The 14191-nt window shown below is 39.8% G+C and overlaps 1 protein-coding gene across 1 annotated transcript in view; it reads right to left on the reverse strand.

Annotated features, from left to right (window-relative positions):
- Nucleotides 1-9187: 9187 nt before the first annotated feature.
- The window catches only part of tecta (tectorin alpha), a 32817-nt gene continuing 27813 nt past the window's right edge, over nt 9188-14191 (reverse strand). Inside the window, exons 18-23 of the mRNA XM_054731041.2 lie at nt 13849-14012; nt 13515-13763; nt 12223-12385; nt 12027-12111; nt 10075-10194; nt 9188-9971 (exon numbers count right to left, since the gene is read on the reverse strand). Coding sequence (XP_054587016.2) covers nt 9868-9971; nt 10075-10194; nt 12027-12111; nt 12223-12385; nt 13515-13763; nt 13849-14012 — 885 coding nt within the window. The 3' untranslated portion in view covers nt 9188-9867. The remainder of the gene's footprint in view (nt 9972-10074; nt 10195-12026; nt 12112-12222; nt 12386-13514; nt 13764-13848; nt 14013-14191) is intronic.

A 14191-nucleotide genomic window follows, 5' to 3' on the forward strand; every position in this document is an offset into this window, starting at 1 on the left:
AAAAGCCACAGGGTTGGCAAATTAGGGATACATTTGGCTACTGGTTCCAACCATACATGCCCACTGAAAAAACTGAATACTAGGGAGCACAAGTCACACCCATCTATTTCTGGTCCATGGGTCCCCGGAAGAACAAAAAAATGAATGCAAGTCAAAAATGGGGCTAAAAACGCTATTTTCTCATTCTGTTTGTTATGTGCCATGGATTTATATGATGTCTGTGAATTCAAAGACGAATTTTGATGCCAAGAATGTGCTTATTTTTGAGCGGGGGGAAAAGGTCTTTTAGTTTTTGTGTGAAAATACAAATGTGCATCACCAATTTGACGTCATCGAAGCAGACACGGAGAACATAGAGGTAAAATGGCTGCAAGTTCTACTTCAAATCCTTCCATCAGGAGGAAAGAACCACCATAAATCTGGCCATGTGGTAAGTAGCAGCTACGCTAGGGTAGAGGAGATCATATGGTGGTGCTCAATTTATATGAGCGTACAAATCATATGCAACGTACCGATGTCTGATTTGTAGTCATGCCAATTATGAACTTTTCCAAGCTAATAAACCTCTAAGTACGTGATTGGCGTGGTGGACACACACATCGTTACATCTTAAGTACAACATATGTGTGATTCGCAAAGTGTAAGGCAAAGCGGATTAAAAACTAGCTCTTTTAGCCACGTTGACTTGCAATCACTTTTTCATTCTTCCGGAACCCACGAGGAAAGGGAGGAGACTTAGGCTCTCATAGGGTGAATGGTAGATGTTATTATCCATCTGCAATCAAAATCACTCTGTTCGAATGGCCTAACTTATCTGGATATGTTTTCTGCCTTTGTGAAATAAAATAAAAGTTACAAGGCAGTTTTTGAAACATAAGGAGTAGACAGTAGAGATAACTGTGTAAAATGTTAGAAGTAGAAGTATTAAGTTGGCTAATTTACTTTGGTGACGTATAGAATACGGTAAATATAACGTAAAAAGTATTTGTACTTCCTTACTTTTGCCATTAGAAGTTGTTGGTGGGGAAAACAAAAAAGCATAAGTACTCCAAATATGGGATTATTGTCATCCTTTCATGATTTAAAGAGCAGATATGAAATAAATTCAGCATTTTTGTTATCTGATTGCACAGATTTCTGTTTGCGCTGCTGCTGAAATGAAACAATGAGTCTTTATTCCCTGTGATTTATTCCCTGCAGCAGAAAGTCTGGTTGACTTATAGAGTTTGAGCTTTAGACTCTGGCTCTGATTTGACACAGCTGTGAGTCTGATAAAATGCCTGTTTATTCCCTCGTAACTCTCTAAATACCCTTTAACCCCTAAGTTCAAAGTTCTCAACCTTATCAGCCAACATTATATCTGACGTGTCAAATTAAAAACACCAAAATGTGCTGCAGTTTTAGTGGAAATGTTGATCTATAACAGATAATGTTGAAATATCACCTTTTTCAGCATTAATTTGTCTTAACATTAAAAACATCAATTCAATAACAGAGAGAACACCAGCAGGCCCAACAGGAAGACCAAATAAGGCCAAAAAATTTCCTGCCGATGAAACCTTATTAGCATTCACAGAGGAATGACGTGTTAACATGGTGACATTCCAAACTCTCGTTGTAATTTTAACAGAAATACCTTTTAGAGAGGTCACACGCCAGGTTTACCAAGTCAAAGTGTTGTCATCTTAAGCTGGCTGAGGTGAGGTGAATCGTGTGTGATGTAATTCAAAGATGCAAAAAGTACCTTCGTGACTAAAATGTCATCATTTCTGGATTTTTTTGTTGTTGTCGTAGGCCAGGGGTCGGCAACCCAAAATGTCGAAAGAGCCATACTGGACCCAAAAAACAAAAAACAAAAAAACAAATATGTCTGGAGCCGCAAAAAATTGAAAGCCTTATATAAGCCTTATGATGAAGGTAACACATGCTGTATGTATCTATATTAAACTACTATCAAAATGACTAAGTTGGCTACAAAAGCATCATGAGCCTTCATGATTAAATGTTTATACTCCCTGTAGCGCGTCCTGTAGAGCATGACGCACCACGTGACTACTCTGTTGTACGATGCCGCCTCAAGTTTAACTTCATTACAATATTAATGAATCATGTTTCATTGCCTTGATGAAATTAAAGAAATGCAATAAAGAAATCTGATGTTTGATGTCATTTTTATTTTTAGGATTCGAAAAAACTACAAAATGGAACGTGCATAACGTGCCCCTCATCGGGGCAACAAACAGTGCAATAAAACGCAGCCTGCATTTATAAAAACCACTCCTTCATGCAGTCGCCATCTGTGAACGGTTTCCCACGCTTTATTATCTCCCGGGTTGCAGCAAAACTTGCAGCAGTGGAGTTTGGAGATGCAATCCACTTCTTAAATCTATTTTTGCGCTCCTGTAATTTCTCCAGAAGTAATGCAATCACACTTTTTCTCTCACTCCCAACTGGATACTCGGCTGCAAATGTAGCATGCCATCCCTGGAAATGTCTTTCCACATTACTCTTTTTGTTATGTGACAACTTCTCGTTACAGAGCAAACATTCAGGCAATCCTTCCGCGTTGGCAATGAATGCAAATGATTCGGTCCAAGAAACGTTGAATCCTCTGTTCTCCTCAGTTATTTTTCTCTTTTTCCCTTTGGGATCCATGGCCCATCACACAGCCGCCTGCCTGGCATCCCGCCCGGCTGGTAGAAACGTGTGTCGCAGGCTATGACGCAAATCTTCGTTGACAGAAATGTTGAAATTTAATATTTTTCTACACATTTTTACAGCGCTGAAAAACGTTAAGAATGTTTGTGTCATGTTTGTCCTCCTACAGAAACTATATTAAAACAAAAAATGTATTTCCTTCCGCCATCTTTTTCCATTTTCAAACATTTTTGAAAAAGCTCCAGGGAGCCACTAGAGAGCGCTAAAGAGCCGCATGTGGCTCTAGAGCCGCGGGTTGCCGACCCCCGTCATAGACGATAACAAACTTTCCGGATTACCATTTCTGAGTTAAAATAACATTTAAGCTATCAGTATTCCTGAGGTGTAGCCAAGTCACTGCTGTGCAAGCCACAAGTAAGTCCCAAGTCTTTCCAGTCAAGTCTCGAGTCTCAAGTCCAAGTCAAAGACAACCAAATCCAAGTGGAGTCCAAAGTCAACGATCTGGAAGTCTGTCAAGTCCAAGTCCTTAACTTGAATTATCAAGTCATAATCAAGTCATCTGTCCAACTTCAATTTAATGACGATGATAATAAATAAATTCCAGAATTAAAGCTTCTTAAAGCTTCGTTTATTTGCTGAAACAAGCAGGAAGTGCTGCTGTGTTTAGCAGAACAAGATCAAACCCAGAACGAAGAATGATTTATGATTTTTTTCCACGTCGTGCCACTTTTGTTCTAAAATATCAAATATGCTCAAGTCATCAAGTCAGCAGGTGCAAGTCGATTCAAGTCCCAAGTCATTGGCATTCAAGTCCAAGTCAAGTTGTAAGTCTTCATAGATTTTATCAAGTCAAGTCAGAAGTCATTAAAATAACGACTCGAGTCAGACTTCATGTGACTCTAGTCCACACCTCTGCAGTATTGTTTACTAACCTGGTCCATTGTCTAAAATAAACCTTGCGGATTCAGTGATTCTTGCAGCAATACACAATTTCTGCAACTTTCTTGTTGATTCCTGGCTTTTCCCATCCAACCTCTGTCTGGACATGTTCAGGGTAAAGCATTACCACTTTGACCTTTGACTAGTTGATCAGTTAGCTCCAATTGTCCTGTTATGCAACAAGCCAGAGAACATTTCACATCATAAATAAGAAGCATAGCACGTTTGATGATGTTTACCAGCTGCAATAAAAGCACACACTCTAATTATTAAAAACACACCCTTTTTTAAAGCTAAGTGATTTCCTCTGTTGACAATCCTTTCGACTTTACTCCCTCAGCATCAGGAGAGGCCTAATGAGGGAATACCACCCGGTGAGATCATGCCGGAGGACGGAATTGTTTACCTAAACTTCACGCTGACTCACTTGGGAGTGTTTTTTAGAAAAATTAGAAGCATAGGGGTGGGCCCAGAATGTGAAAATTTCCCAAAACAGAGAAACGGAATATTTTCACATTATAGCCAATAAAAAGAAATTAAGATTAGAGAAATGTTTCCACATGGACTGTTTTAGAGGTGACACATCCTGAGCCTGATCATGTTATTGTGCTTTCAAAATAAGATAGTAAGTACTGCCAAATATTAGCGGTGTGCATCTCTACCTGCCTCACGATTCGATCCGATTCCGATTATCTGCCAAACGATTCGATTTGAGTCTGAAATGCATCACGATTCTTCACACAAAAATTTTCATTACTTAATAAAAGCAGTAGAATAGTTTCAATTTCTTTTTGATTTAGAAATCCCTGAAAAACAGAACATTCATCTATTCACTATAGTGAGCAATAATGTTCAAAGTGTGCTGCCTATAATTACTTAAATAATATAAGAAATCATGTTTTCGGTAGAGCAGCTTTAAGATAGAATATTACTGAACTTAAAAATAGTAAACAAATACTGTGTTAAGTGATTCTTTCACATCCAGGATCCCAAAACCGAAATTAGCCCAGACATCCGATTTAAATGTAACGGGTACATCTTTGATTACTGGTAATGTTGGCCCTGTATCCCTGTCCGCCTTTTCTGGTTTAAACTGGCGCTAGGGCAACGCAGTGCGCATGTCATTGCAACTCTGCCCCCAGACGTAATTGTAAAACCTCAAAACTTTATTGTCCTGCATAGACATAGACATAGACATAGACATAGACATAGGGAGAAAATCTCATTATGTCACGTTGCTGCATCGATGCGGAATCATGCACGGCTGAATCGCGATGCATCTTAGAATCGATCATTTTTCCCACCTCTACCAAATATGTGTTTACTTGGTGATGAGTTTTATTGCTTTAGTCTGTTAACGTGAGTTACCGGTTAGCTGGTGATTTACATTACGATTAGCTGTGGTAGTAGAGTACCTTTACTAGCATATGTTAGCATAACCCATCTTTGCACCAGATGCATAAGCGATGCGTAGAATAATAGAAACATTACCCCCACAAACAGCGGTGCGTCCCTTCCTACTGGAAACAGTTCAGACACGCAGCTCTTGTGAATACGTTCCATGCAGCTGGTCCTGCGAGATCACAAAATCACAGAACTGCAAGATCAGGGGTGATTTTGCCAGTTTGAACGTTAACAAGCTAGGAGACAGATGGCAGCATGTGTCTAAAAGGCCGGCGGTTTACTTCCAGTCATTTTTACCTCTGTCAAGGAGGCTATGGTATTGCTGGGGTATTTTATTTATATAAATATATAAATAACAAGTTACCCCCTACCAGAGTCTTAAGCTTTGGGCACATCGGAGACAGACGTGTCGCGCCCGCGCTGCTTTTTAAAATGGAAGATAGTTAATGACAGTGGCTACACAGGGACCGCCGCATACCAGAAGCATTGCGCTGATACGCTGAAGATAGGCACCAGTACTATTAATCTTAGTACTATTGATCTTAAAATATACTAATAAATAGTGAGCGTACTACCCATTTTTTATGAATTAGAGGCTCACAAAACAAGATGGCAAGTCTGATCACGTATAAACAGTAGGCACTTCCCGCTTCTTGTTCTCAAATCTCGAGTGATGTTGTTACTATCGCACGACTTTCCAAGAAGCGCTCAGCGGTGCTTCCTGTGTGACCATTTAACTTCCCAAAACCGCGACGCGTATGTCTCCAGTGTGCCCCAGGCCTAACTCTACCCACGTTTCCAGGTTGAAAATACGATTCATGTGAATTTGAAAAAGTGTGAGAGTGACACAGATTGTATAATATAAATATATATATATATATATATATATTTGTCAAGACAAGGTCCCATTAAGTTACATGGAGAGGGCGTGGCCTAAAATTGTTCTGTAGCCAGCCCTTAGGGACGTTTCGATTCCTGATTAGCTTCAGCCTTCTCAAATATTTAGAAGGAATACAACATAGCAACAGATGTAATATCTAATTGAAAGGGTGTGTGATTCACACTCGACACACTCAAAATACAAGCACACCTACAAACGTAACCATAGATACCAAACAGGCTGACAGTGGGAGGGACATGAGTTGTTTGTCCTTGACCAAAGATTCAACAGGAAACTTTGAATGACATTTATGTTGTCAGTGGCCTCATTGAACTGAGTACACCAAAATAATGTGGTCAAACAAGAATGTACTAAAGCAACAACTCCTAGGAACTCACACAATCTGCACATTTTTACATGTTCCATTCATTTCTGTCAAGCTTTATATCTATTTGACATGTTTTCTGAGTCAAAGTAATCATTTTTCAAGGATGTTAAAGACTCAGTTTTAAATCTGATTGAGATTACATTTTCATTCCTGCTAGATATGACTCTGAAGGTACATTTTAGAGGAACACCAAGATAGAAGCACGCTATTTTTTTAGGATTTCTTGGTGATTCATTTGTTATGTCATTTCACCTGAGATGCACCTTTAGCCAAGCTAAGAACGCTACACACTTCTAGTGAGTGGAAACCCTTTGGTAGGGCTTCAAGTGAGATAATGTGTGATGGAGTCCTTTAAAAAGGTCAAACATTCTGCAGGTTTCTTTAAGGTGGCAGCAGTAGCTCAACAGGTTGAGAGGGCTGTCCAGTAATCGGAAGGTTGCAGGTACGATCCCGGCTCCGGACAGAGAATTCTGCTGTTGTGTTCCTAGGCAAGACACTTAATCCACCTTGCCTGCTGGTGGGTTGTGCTCGGCAGCCTCGCCTGTCAGTGCGCCCCAGGGCAGCTGTGGCTACATCGTAGTTCATCCCCACCAGTGTGTCAATGGATGAATGATGCACTGTAGTGTAAAGCTCTAAGATACTATACAAGTGCATTTATCGTAAGTCTCACATCAATATGCTTATCAACATACAAGGCCATAGATGGAAAAACAGATGTTTTTAAAGAGCACAACATTTAATTTACATAACAAAAAAATTCTCAGAAATTAAAAAGATCACAAACCTTTAAGTTCCTTTAAATAATTCTTAAAATTGATGCTGTAGTGGCTTGTAATGGAGGAAACAAAGGAAAAAGACGATTGTGTTCCCTGTAAACAGCAGTCTGCTGGTAGGAGTTGTGATGTGCGATGGAAAAAAGACATTATTCAGACCGTAACAAGACCTGATGGAGTCTTTTAAAAAGGTCAAACCCTCTGCAGTTTCTTTAAATCTATGAAGCTCATTTTCTTGAATTTCCCATCGTGCCACATATTTGGAAATCAAGGACATCAAATTAATTTAGGCAAAAAAAAAATAAAAATCCAACAATCTAAAATGAAATAATTTTTAACAACCAAGTTAAAAAAATTCACATAGCTCACATTTTTGTCTTTTCTAATTACTTTTAAGTTTTAATCTGTTTCCCGCTTCTTTCCTTCTTATGTTTAATTAACCACCACTTTCATTACATCCAGCTCCTATCAAATATCACGGACGACGACTGGAAATAGAAACTCTCAGCTGATTAACTCCCCGCCTGTTAGTGATAAAAATGTACCGAGAGCAGTCAGATAATTATCCAGTTACATCAGTTTTTATTGTTTTATTTCAAGGTGAAAGCATCAAGGATGGCTGTTTACCAAAACGCTGTGGAGGGTGCAGACGTTTGACCCGTTAATGTTTATGTTTATTTATTTAGCAGACGCTTTTATCCAAAGCAACTTACAGTTTATAACCTATAGGGCATGTTGTGATCTGTGGGGGAAACCGGAGTACCCGGAGGAAACCCACGCATGCATGGGGAGAACACGCAACTCCACGCAGGAAGGCCGCAGCGAAGTTTCGAACCTGCGACCTTCGTGCTGCGAGGCAACAGTGCTAACCACTGCGCCACCGTGCAGTGATTTAAAGGACTTAAGGGGTTTTCTGGTAATTTTATGTGCATTGTTATCAACACTGTGCAATCAAATGAACTTTACACACTTATTTTGAGCACATTTATTTATCGAAAGATGATGCAAAGGATAAAACACCATCTAGTCATTTTTTGTAGGCAAAGAAAAAAAATTAACAAAACTGACAAGGACTGTACATTTGTACACAATAAGTAACAAAATGGCCCTATAAAAATACTTATAAAATACTACAATAAAATTTCAACTGGCTTTAGAAACATCTTTCTAGTGAAAGTTCTCAAACATCACTCCCACAAGGAAAACTACAACAAACCTGCAGCAGGAAAAATTCAAACTGATCAAGACAGAAATAATTGAACTGAAGTATTTTTAATAAGACAATTAAGACAAAATCTAAGAACATTTCATTCAAAAGGTGCTTACTCACACATAAATACGTCGCTCACAAACGCTACTTCCGGTTCATTATGTGCTCGGCCAATGTTTACATTTTGAAATACTTCCTCCTTTGTGTGCGAGTCTCTGTTTTGCCCTCAGGCTGTGTGGAAAAGTAGTGGAATATTTTCTTAAAAGAGATTTAAACATTTTCTTGGCCATTTTGAAGTGTCTTTCTGTGTAAAAATTAAAAATCTTTACTATCTTACCTGTTGTGGTAGTTAGCTTCCTGAACGGCCTCTGTTGGGCGTAGCTGCATTTATGCTAAATTTTGAGTGACAAAATGCAATCGCTATCTTACTAAAAGAGCTGAATCCTAAATTTCACAGCAATTTGGGAAAATATCAACCTTTACACTGATTTCAACTTCACTTCTACTAATTTCAGCAGTCAAGAAGACATTTCTGCCACACCTTGGACCACTGGATGACCTAGAAATGCTAGTTAGCTGCTGCTGAGAATTATGCTAACAGCAGAATTCAATATAAATGAGAGAATAACGGTGGTGCGAAGCCTTGAATTTTTCTCTGAACAGCGGCCATTCAGGTATCTAAATGCAACAAGTAAACTAGTTATTTGTGACTTTTAAACAGACTTCAAAATGGCTGAAATCTACTCCTGCAATTCATGCTATTGCCAGCAGTGGGCGATATTTGGAACTGCAATAATAGACAGACTTTATGTATATAATAACTTTATGTGAAATTTACCACATTTCAATTCTTTTTCCAGGATTGTCGACAATGGACATTGGGGTTTTCTGCAAAACACCTTCAGCAAGCAGAATGAGCCTCAAATAACTAAACAGACTCTACAAAGGTGGATTTTAACCAGTTGTGACTAAACATACATTGACTCTTTTTTTTTCTGCTAATTGAGGGAAAATATTTAAGCAGACTCTCATTCCTCCCAAGTAAACTTGGGCTGGATTACATCTCTTATAACCTGGAATTGTGTCAGACCTAAAAAAGCAGTTCCTGCACCATGTAATTACTTTGCTGTACCTGTTCATTAGCACACATGTGTGTGATTTACACAGGTCTTAGAGTATAATTAAAAAGTATATTTTCTGTAATTATGAAATGGCCTTTTCCCCTCCACTTTACATTCTATACACTTTAAACTTCCCATGTATGGATGATCTTGTCTCTTTGGCGCTGTCTGGTGGTAACAATGTGTATGTACAAATACTCCACAAAGAGGAGTCCTTTGGGAAAAGGTGGTGAAACATGGAAAAGATCCTACAAACAGTGGCTTTAAGTGTATATTACATACTAGGTGTCCTGATCAAGTGATGGCCAAAACGAGAGTGGAGGTGAAGCATGACAATATTTGCTACAAAGATGTTAAACATGCTGTTACATCTACATTCAACAATTCAGTGACTTAAAATTTCCGTCTGAAACACAGCTGATCTACCAGCTAGTCAACACGGATACATTCTGCATCTTCAAGTCTTTCTCTGTTTGTTGTCTTCTTCTTAGGGGTTAGGATAAAAGAAAAGCATCAAAATGGGCCAGGACCACAGAGACTGCAGCGCTGATGCTCAGCAGAGGAATCGCAGGTGTGACCTTGCAGGTTAAACTCACAGCTGGAAGAAGGAAAAGTTCAACGAAATTGATTAAACATGTCATTTCTTGCTATTGCTAATCTTGCTATTTTATTTTATTTTTTTGGAATTTGTGTTTTCTCACTGCGGCAGCTTTGCCCATCCGGCTGCAGCATCCCAGTCACACAGCTGCAGATGGGCCCAGTCCCCTTGCTGGTGCAGATCTGCTCACAGCCCCCATTGTCATCCTCGCACCAGTCAGACTCTGGGGAAGAAGGGCAGTCATATGTAGCTAAAAGCAATAGAAGTTCTGTTAATTAAATGCAAAAACCCTAAATGAAAAGATTACAAAAATAAAACCTAAAAATGAATTTCAAAGTAAGATTCCATTAAAATAGTGTTTAAACAGATTTTTGTAGATACTGATTTACGTTGGGTTGTACCATCTTTTTAATTATTGCCTGTTTTGAATAGTTTTGTTGGGATGTGGTGTTTTCTACGATATTGTGTTGTCAGCAGTTGTATTATTGATGTGACGTGCTTAAAAATGACTTATTTTGTTAACGTTGTATTTTGTTTTTATTTCAAGATACCATATTTCTAACGTGTATGCTTTCCTGTTCATTTGTGCATTTGTTTTATTTTTTTTGTTTTGCTTTTATTAGCTTATTTTATGTTTTTTTCCAAGTTTTCTGTAAAATATTTTTCAGTGACAGGGCTCTATCAATTTGGTGGCACTCTATCGGTTTGGTGGACCAATCTCAGTGCTCTATCAATTTGGTGGGCCAATCACAGAGCTCGATTGGTTTAGTGGACCAATCACAGCATTATGGGCCAATCTCAGTCAGCGCTCTATCGGTTTGGTGGGTTTTTGTTATGCAACAAAATGAAACAACAAATTGGTGGTGGTTTGTTTGAGACAGCTTTGGCATCAACTCTGGACTATTTAGACTTGAGTCTATGGGGTTAGACCCGTGCCAAAACCCGTGCACGGGTCCACATCACGCGTGTGAACGGGACTCGCGAGTGAAAATATACATGACGAGAGGTCATTTGTGCACTGAGAGGGAGCAAACTGTGTCTGTGAGCGCACAAGGATGTGCACAAGTGACAAACCTGCGTGCGCGCGTTGCCAATGAGCACACGGCAGAGGAAAACGTGCACGCGCGGCAGCCTCTCTGCTCGCTCGGTTTCTGACTTCGCTCGCTCGGCTGTTAAGGGGTTTTGGCACTCTGGAGGCGTGACCTGTGGCAGATCTTCTCTGTCCTCTGATTGGTTAGTTTTGCTCGCACTTTACCCTCTACCTCATTGGCCCATTGGCTTCCTGTCAGACCAAAATGATGGTAGCTCTCTCGCTCTCTCTCTCTCTCACTCTCTCTCTCTCTCTCTCTCTCTCTCTCTCTCTCTCTCTCTCTCTCTCTCTCTCTCTCTCTCTCTCTCTCTCTCTCTCTCTCTCTCTCTCTCTCTCTCTCTCTCTCTCTCTCTCTCAAAAACTAACCAATCTCTCAAAAACTAACCAATCAGAGGACAGAGAAGATCTGCCACAGGCCTTGCCTCCAGAGGGCCAAAACCCCTTAACAGCCAAGCGAGCGGAGTCCGAAACCGTGCGCGCGCACATTTTCCTCTGCCGTGTGCTCGTTGGCAACGCGCGCACGCAGGTTTGTCACTTGTGCACATCCTTGTGCACTCACAGACACAGTTTGCTCCCTCTCATTGCACAAATGACCTCTTGCCATGTATATTTTCACTCGCGAGTCCCGTTCACACGCGCGATGTGGACCCGTGCACGCAGTTTTGGCATGGGTCTAACCCCATATGAGTCTTTTCTCTGAGTCAAGAGCAGATAGAGGTACTTAAGTCCTTTTTTAAGAAAAAGGATGTAATTGCGTGTTCTTCGACAGTGTATGGCGGACTTTCTCGTTGAATGACGTCCGTAGCGGTGTGTTAATTGTACAGTAACGTGTGGCGACAGTGTGAAAGTCAACGGTAGATTCCGCCCCATGACTGAGATCTATCTATGGGTTGTGGCCAGACTATAGATTCACATATTCAGGTTGGCTAGGCGGCCCAGGATTCTATATGATCTGGTCAACAAACCTCTCCTTCTGATGGGTCCCACGGTCAGTATGTGCTCCTTATGGTCACCCTCCTCCGAGTACATCCTCCTTTTGTGGGGACAGTTCTGGATGCACAACACACACATGCATGCACGCACATACACACACATTAAGGACACACATCAAAGCGTTTCATCTAATCCGATTTAGGATGAAGGCTTGATGCAGCGTCTCACCACTTTGCAGGCGTTTGTGTCTGAGTCACACAGAGACACGTCACAGTGCAAGTGGACTTCGTCGTAATCCCCAATGAACTTGAAGACGGTGACATGGAAACGACAAGTGAGCGAGACGCCGTTCTCCGCCATACCGATGGTGTTGTCCTTTGTGTTTGGACACCTGGACAGGACAGATGAAGAGCTGTGAGTTTGGCAAGAAGAATGGAACCGTGTGAAATCTGGCCTTCAAACAATAAATAAAATGTATTAAAAATGTGTAACAAAACTTTATAAAACAGGTGATATGGTTAAAAACCTCGAAAAGAGGATAAGGCCGCTGTTGAGGTCATCTGATTGTTTTATGCAGTTTTGTTTCATGATGATGTTGGTAGAAGATAAAAAAGTTAAAATACAACAGGCCATTAAAATGATCACATGTAATAATTTCTACACTCTTAAATCTGGTTTTCCAGCCTGAAAATGAAAGTTATTTAAAAAAAGAAAAAGTCTAAAAAATAATAGTTATGTCAAAAGAATTTTTTTAAAGTAGGACAAAACATTTAGAAAGAGTAAAACAAGTTTTTACAAGAGTTCAAAATGAAAAAAAAACATTTAAATAATATTAAAAAGTAAAAAAAAAACAAGGAGAAAAAAATAAACTATTTCCCAAAACGAAGAAAGCGTGCCGAGATCAGACAATGAATGACAATTTATGGACAAATGAATGAAACTATTGAAAGAATGAACAAATAAATGATCAAAATATTGAATGTATGGATGGATGAACGAATGAAAAAGAAATTCAATTAATGAATTAGAAAATGAATGAACGAACAGATGAATGATCAGATGAACGAATGAACAAATCAACAAACAAACAAAGTATATAAAGTACAGATGAATTAATGAATGAGCAAATGAATGATCAGATGAACGAATGGACTATTGAAAGAATGGATGAAAGAATAAATTATCTAAATGTTCATCTAATGTACAAATGGGTGAACGAACAAACAAATGAATTAGTCAATTAGGAAATGAATGAATGAACAAACAAATTGTATAACGTACAGATGAATGAATACATTACTGAATGAGGGATTTAATGTGCAAATAAATGAATGAATAAATAAATAAAACTGATTGATTGAATAATGTACGGATGGATGATTAAACGATTGAATGTACGAACAAATTATCAAATGAATGAATGTGCAGATGAGTAATCATATGAATGAATGAATAAACGATTGAGGGATTTAAGTACAAATGAATGACTGAATGAAGGAATGAGGCTAGCTGTGGCCTACCCCCTCTCTATGATGATGTAACGGAGCCGGTCGCTGCTGTAGCGAGAGGGCGTGGCCCAGCACATGTTCACTATGAGGATCAGCTGGTTTTCATCTGCCCCCTCCACAAACACGCCCACAAACAGGATGTCCCGCGTGCTGAGCACCACCTCCCCCTCCCGGTACGGGTTGCGGTAGGAGGAGTTCTTGTACAGCGCCATCTTGGTGATGAAGTTTCCCTCCTGGGTCGGCAGCGTGAGGTTAATCACACTAGAGGGGGGACAGATATCAAAGGTAAATGTCGTCAGCCGTCTCGGTTTCCTCTGACATGAATTCTGATCGGCCGACCCCTGACCTGAGCATGGGTTTGAGGACGGTTTCCAGTGAGATCTTTAAATCCAGCTCATACGCACAGGAAAACTCCACGTTGATGGTTTTATCCCTGGTGATGACGTTTCCTGTGTTGTTCACACTCTCGATCCACACGGTGTTCTTATACATGATGTGTGTGCCGTTAGACTGCAGAGGGAGAAAGTCTTTTAGCGTTTTCTAACCAAACAAAGGATGAAAACACCAGGAATACTTCACCCTTTAACCGGCAGGTCAAATGTTATCTAAGGAACATTTTAATTCCAAGGTCTTATTGAAGTGAGCTCAAAACAAGCAACTAAATAAAAAGTCTAAAAATATATCAAATG

Source organism: Nothobranchius furzeri, chromosome 10 (assembly GCF_043380555.1).
Source record: "Nothobranchius furzeri strain GRZ-AD chromosome 10, NfurGRZ-RIMD1, whole genome shotgun sequence".
In the NCBI taxonomy this organism is placed as follows: domain Eukaryota; kingdom Metazoa; phylum Chordata; class Actinopteri; order Cyprinodontiformes; family Nothobranchiidae; genus Nothobranchius; species Nothobranchius furzeri.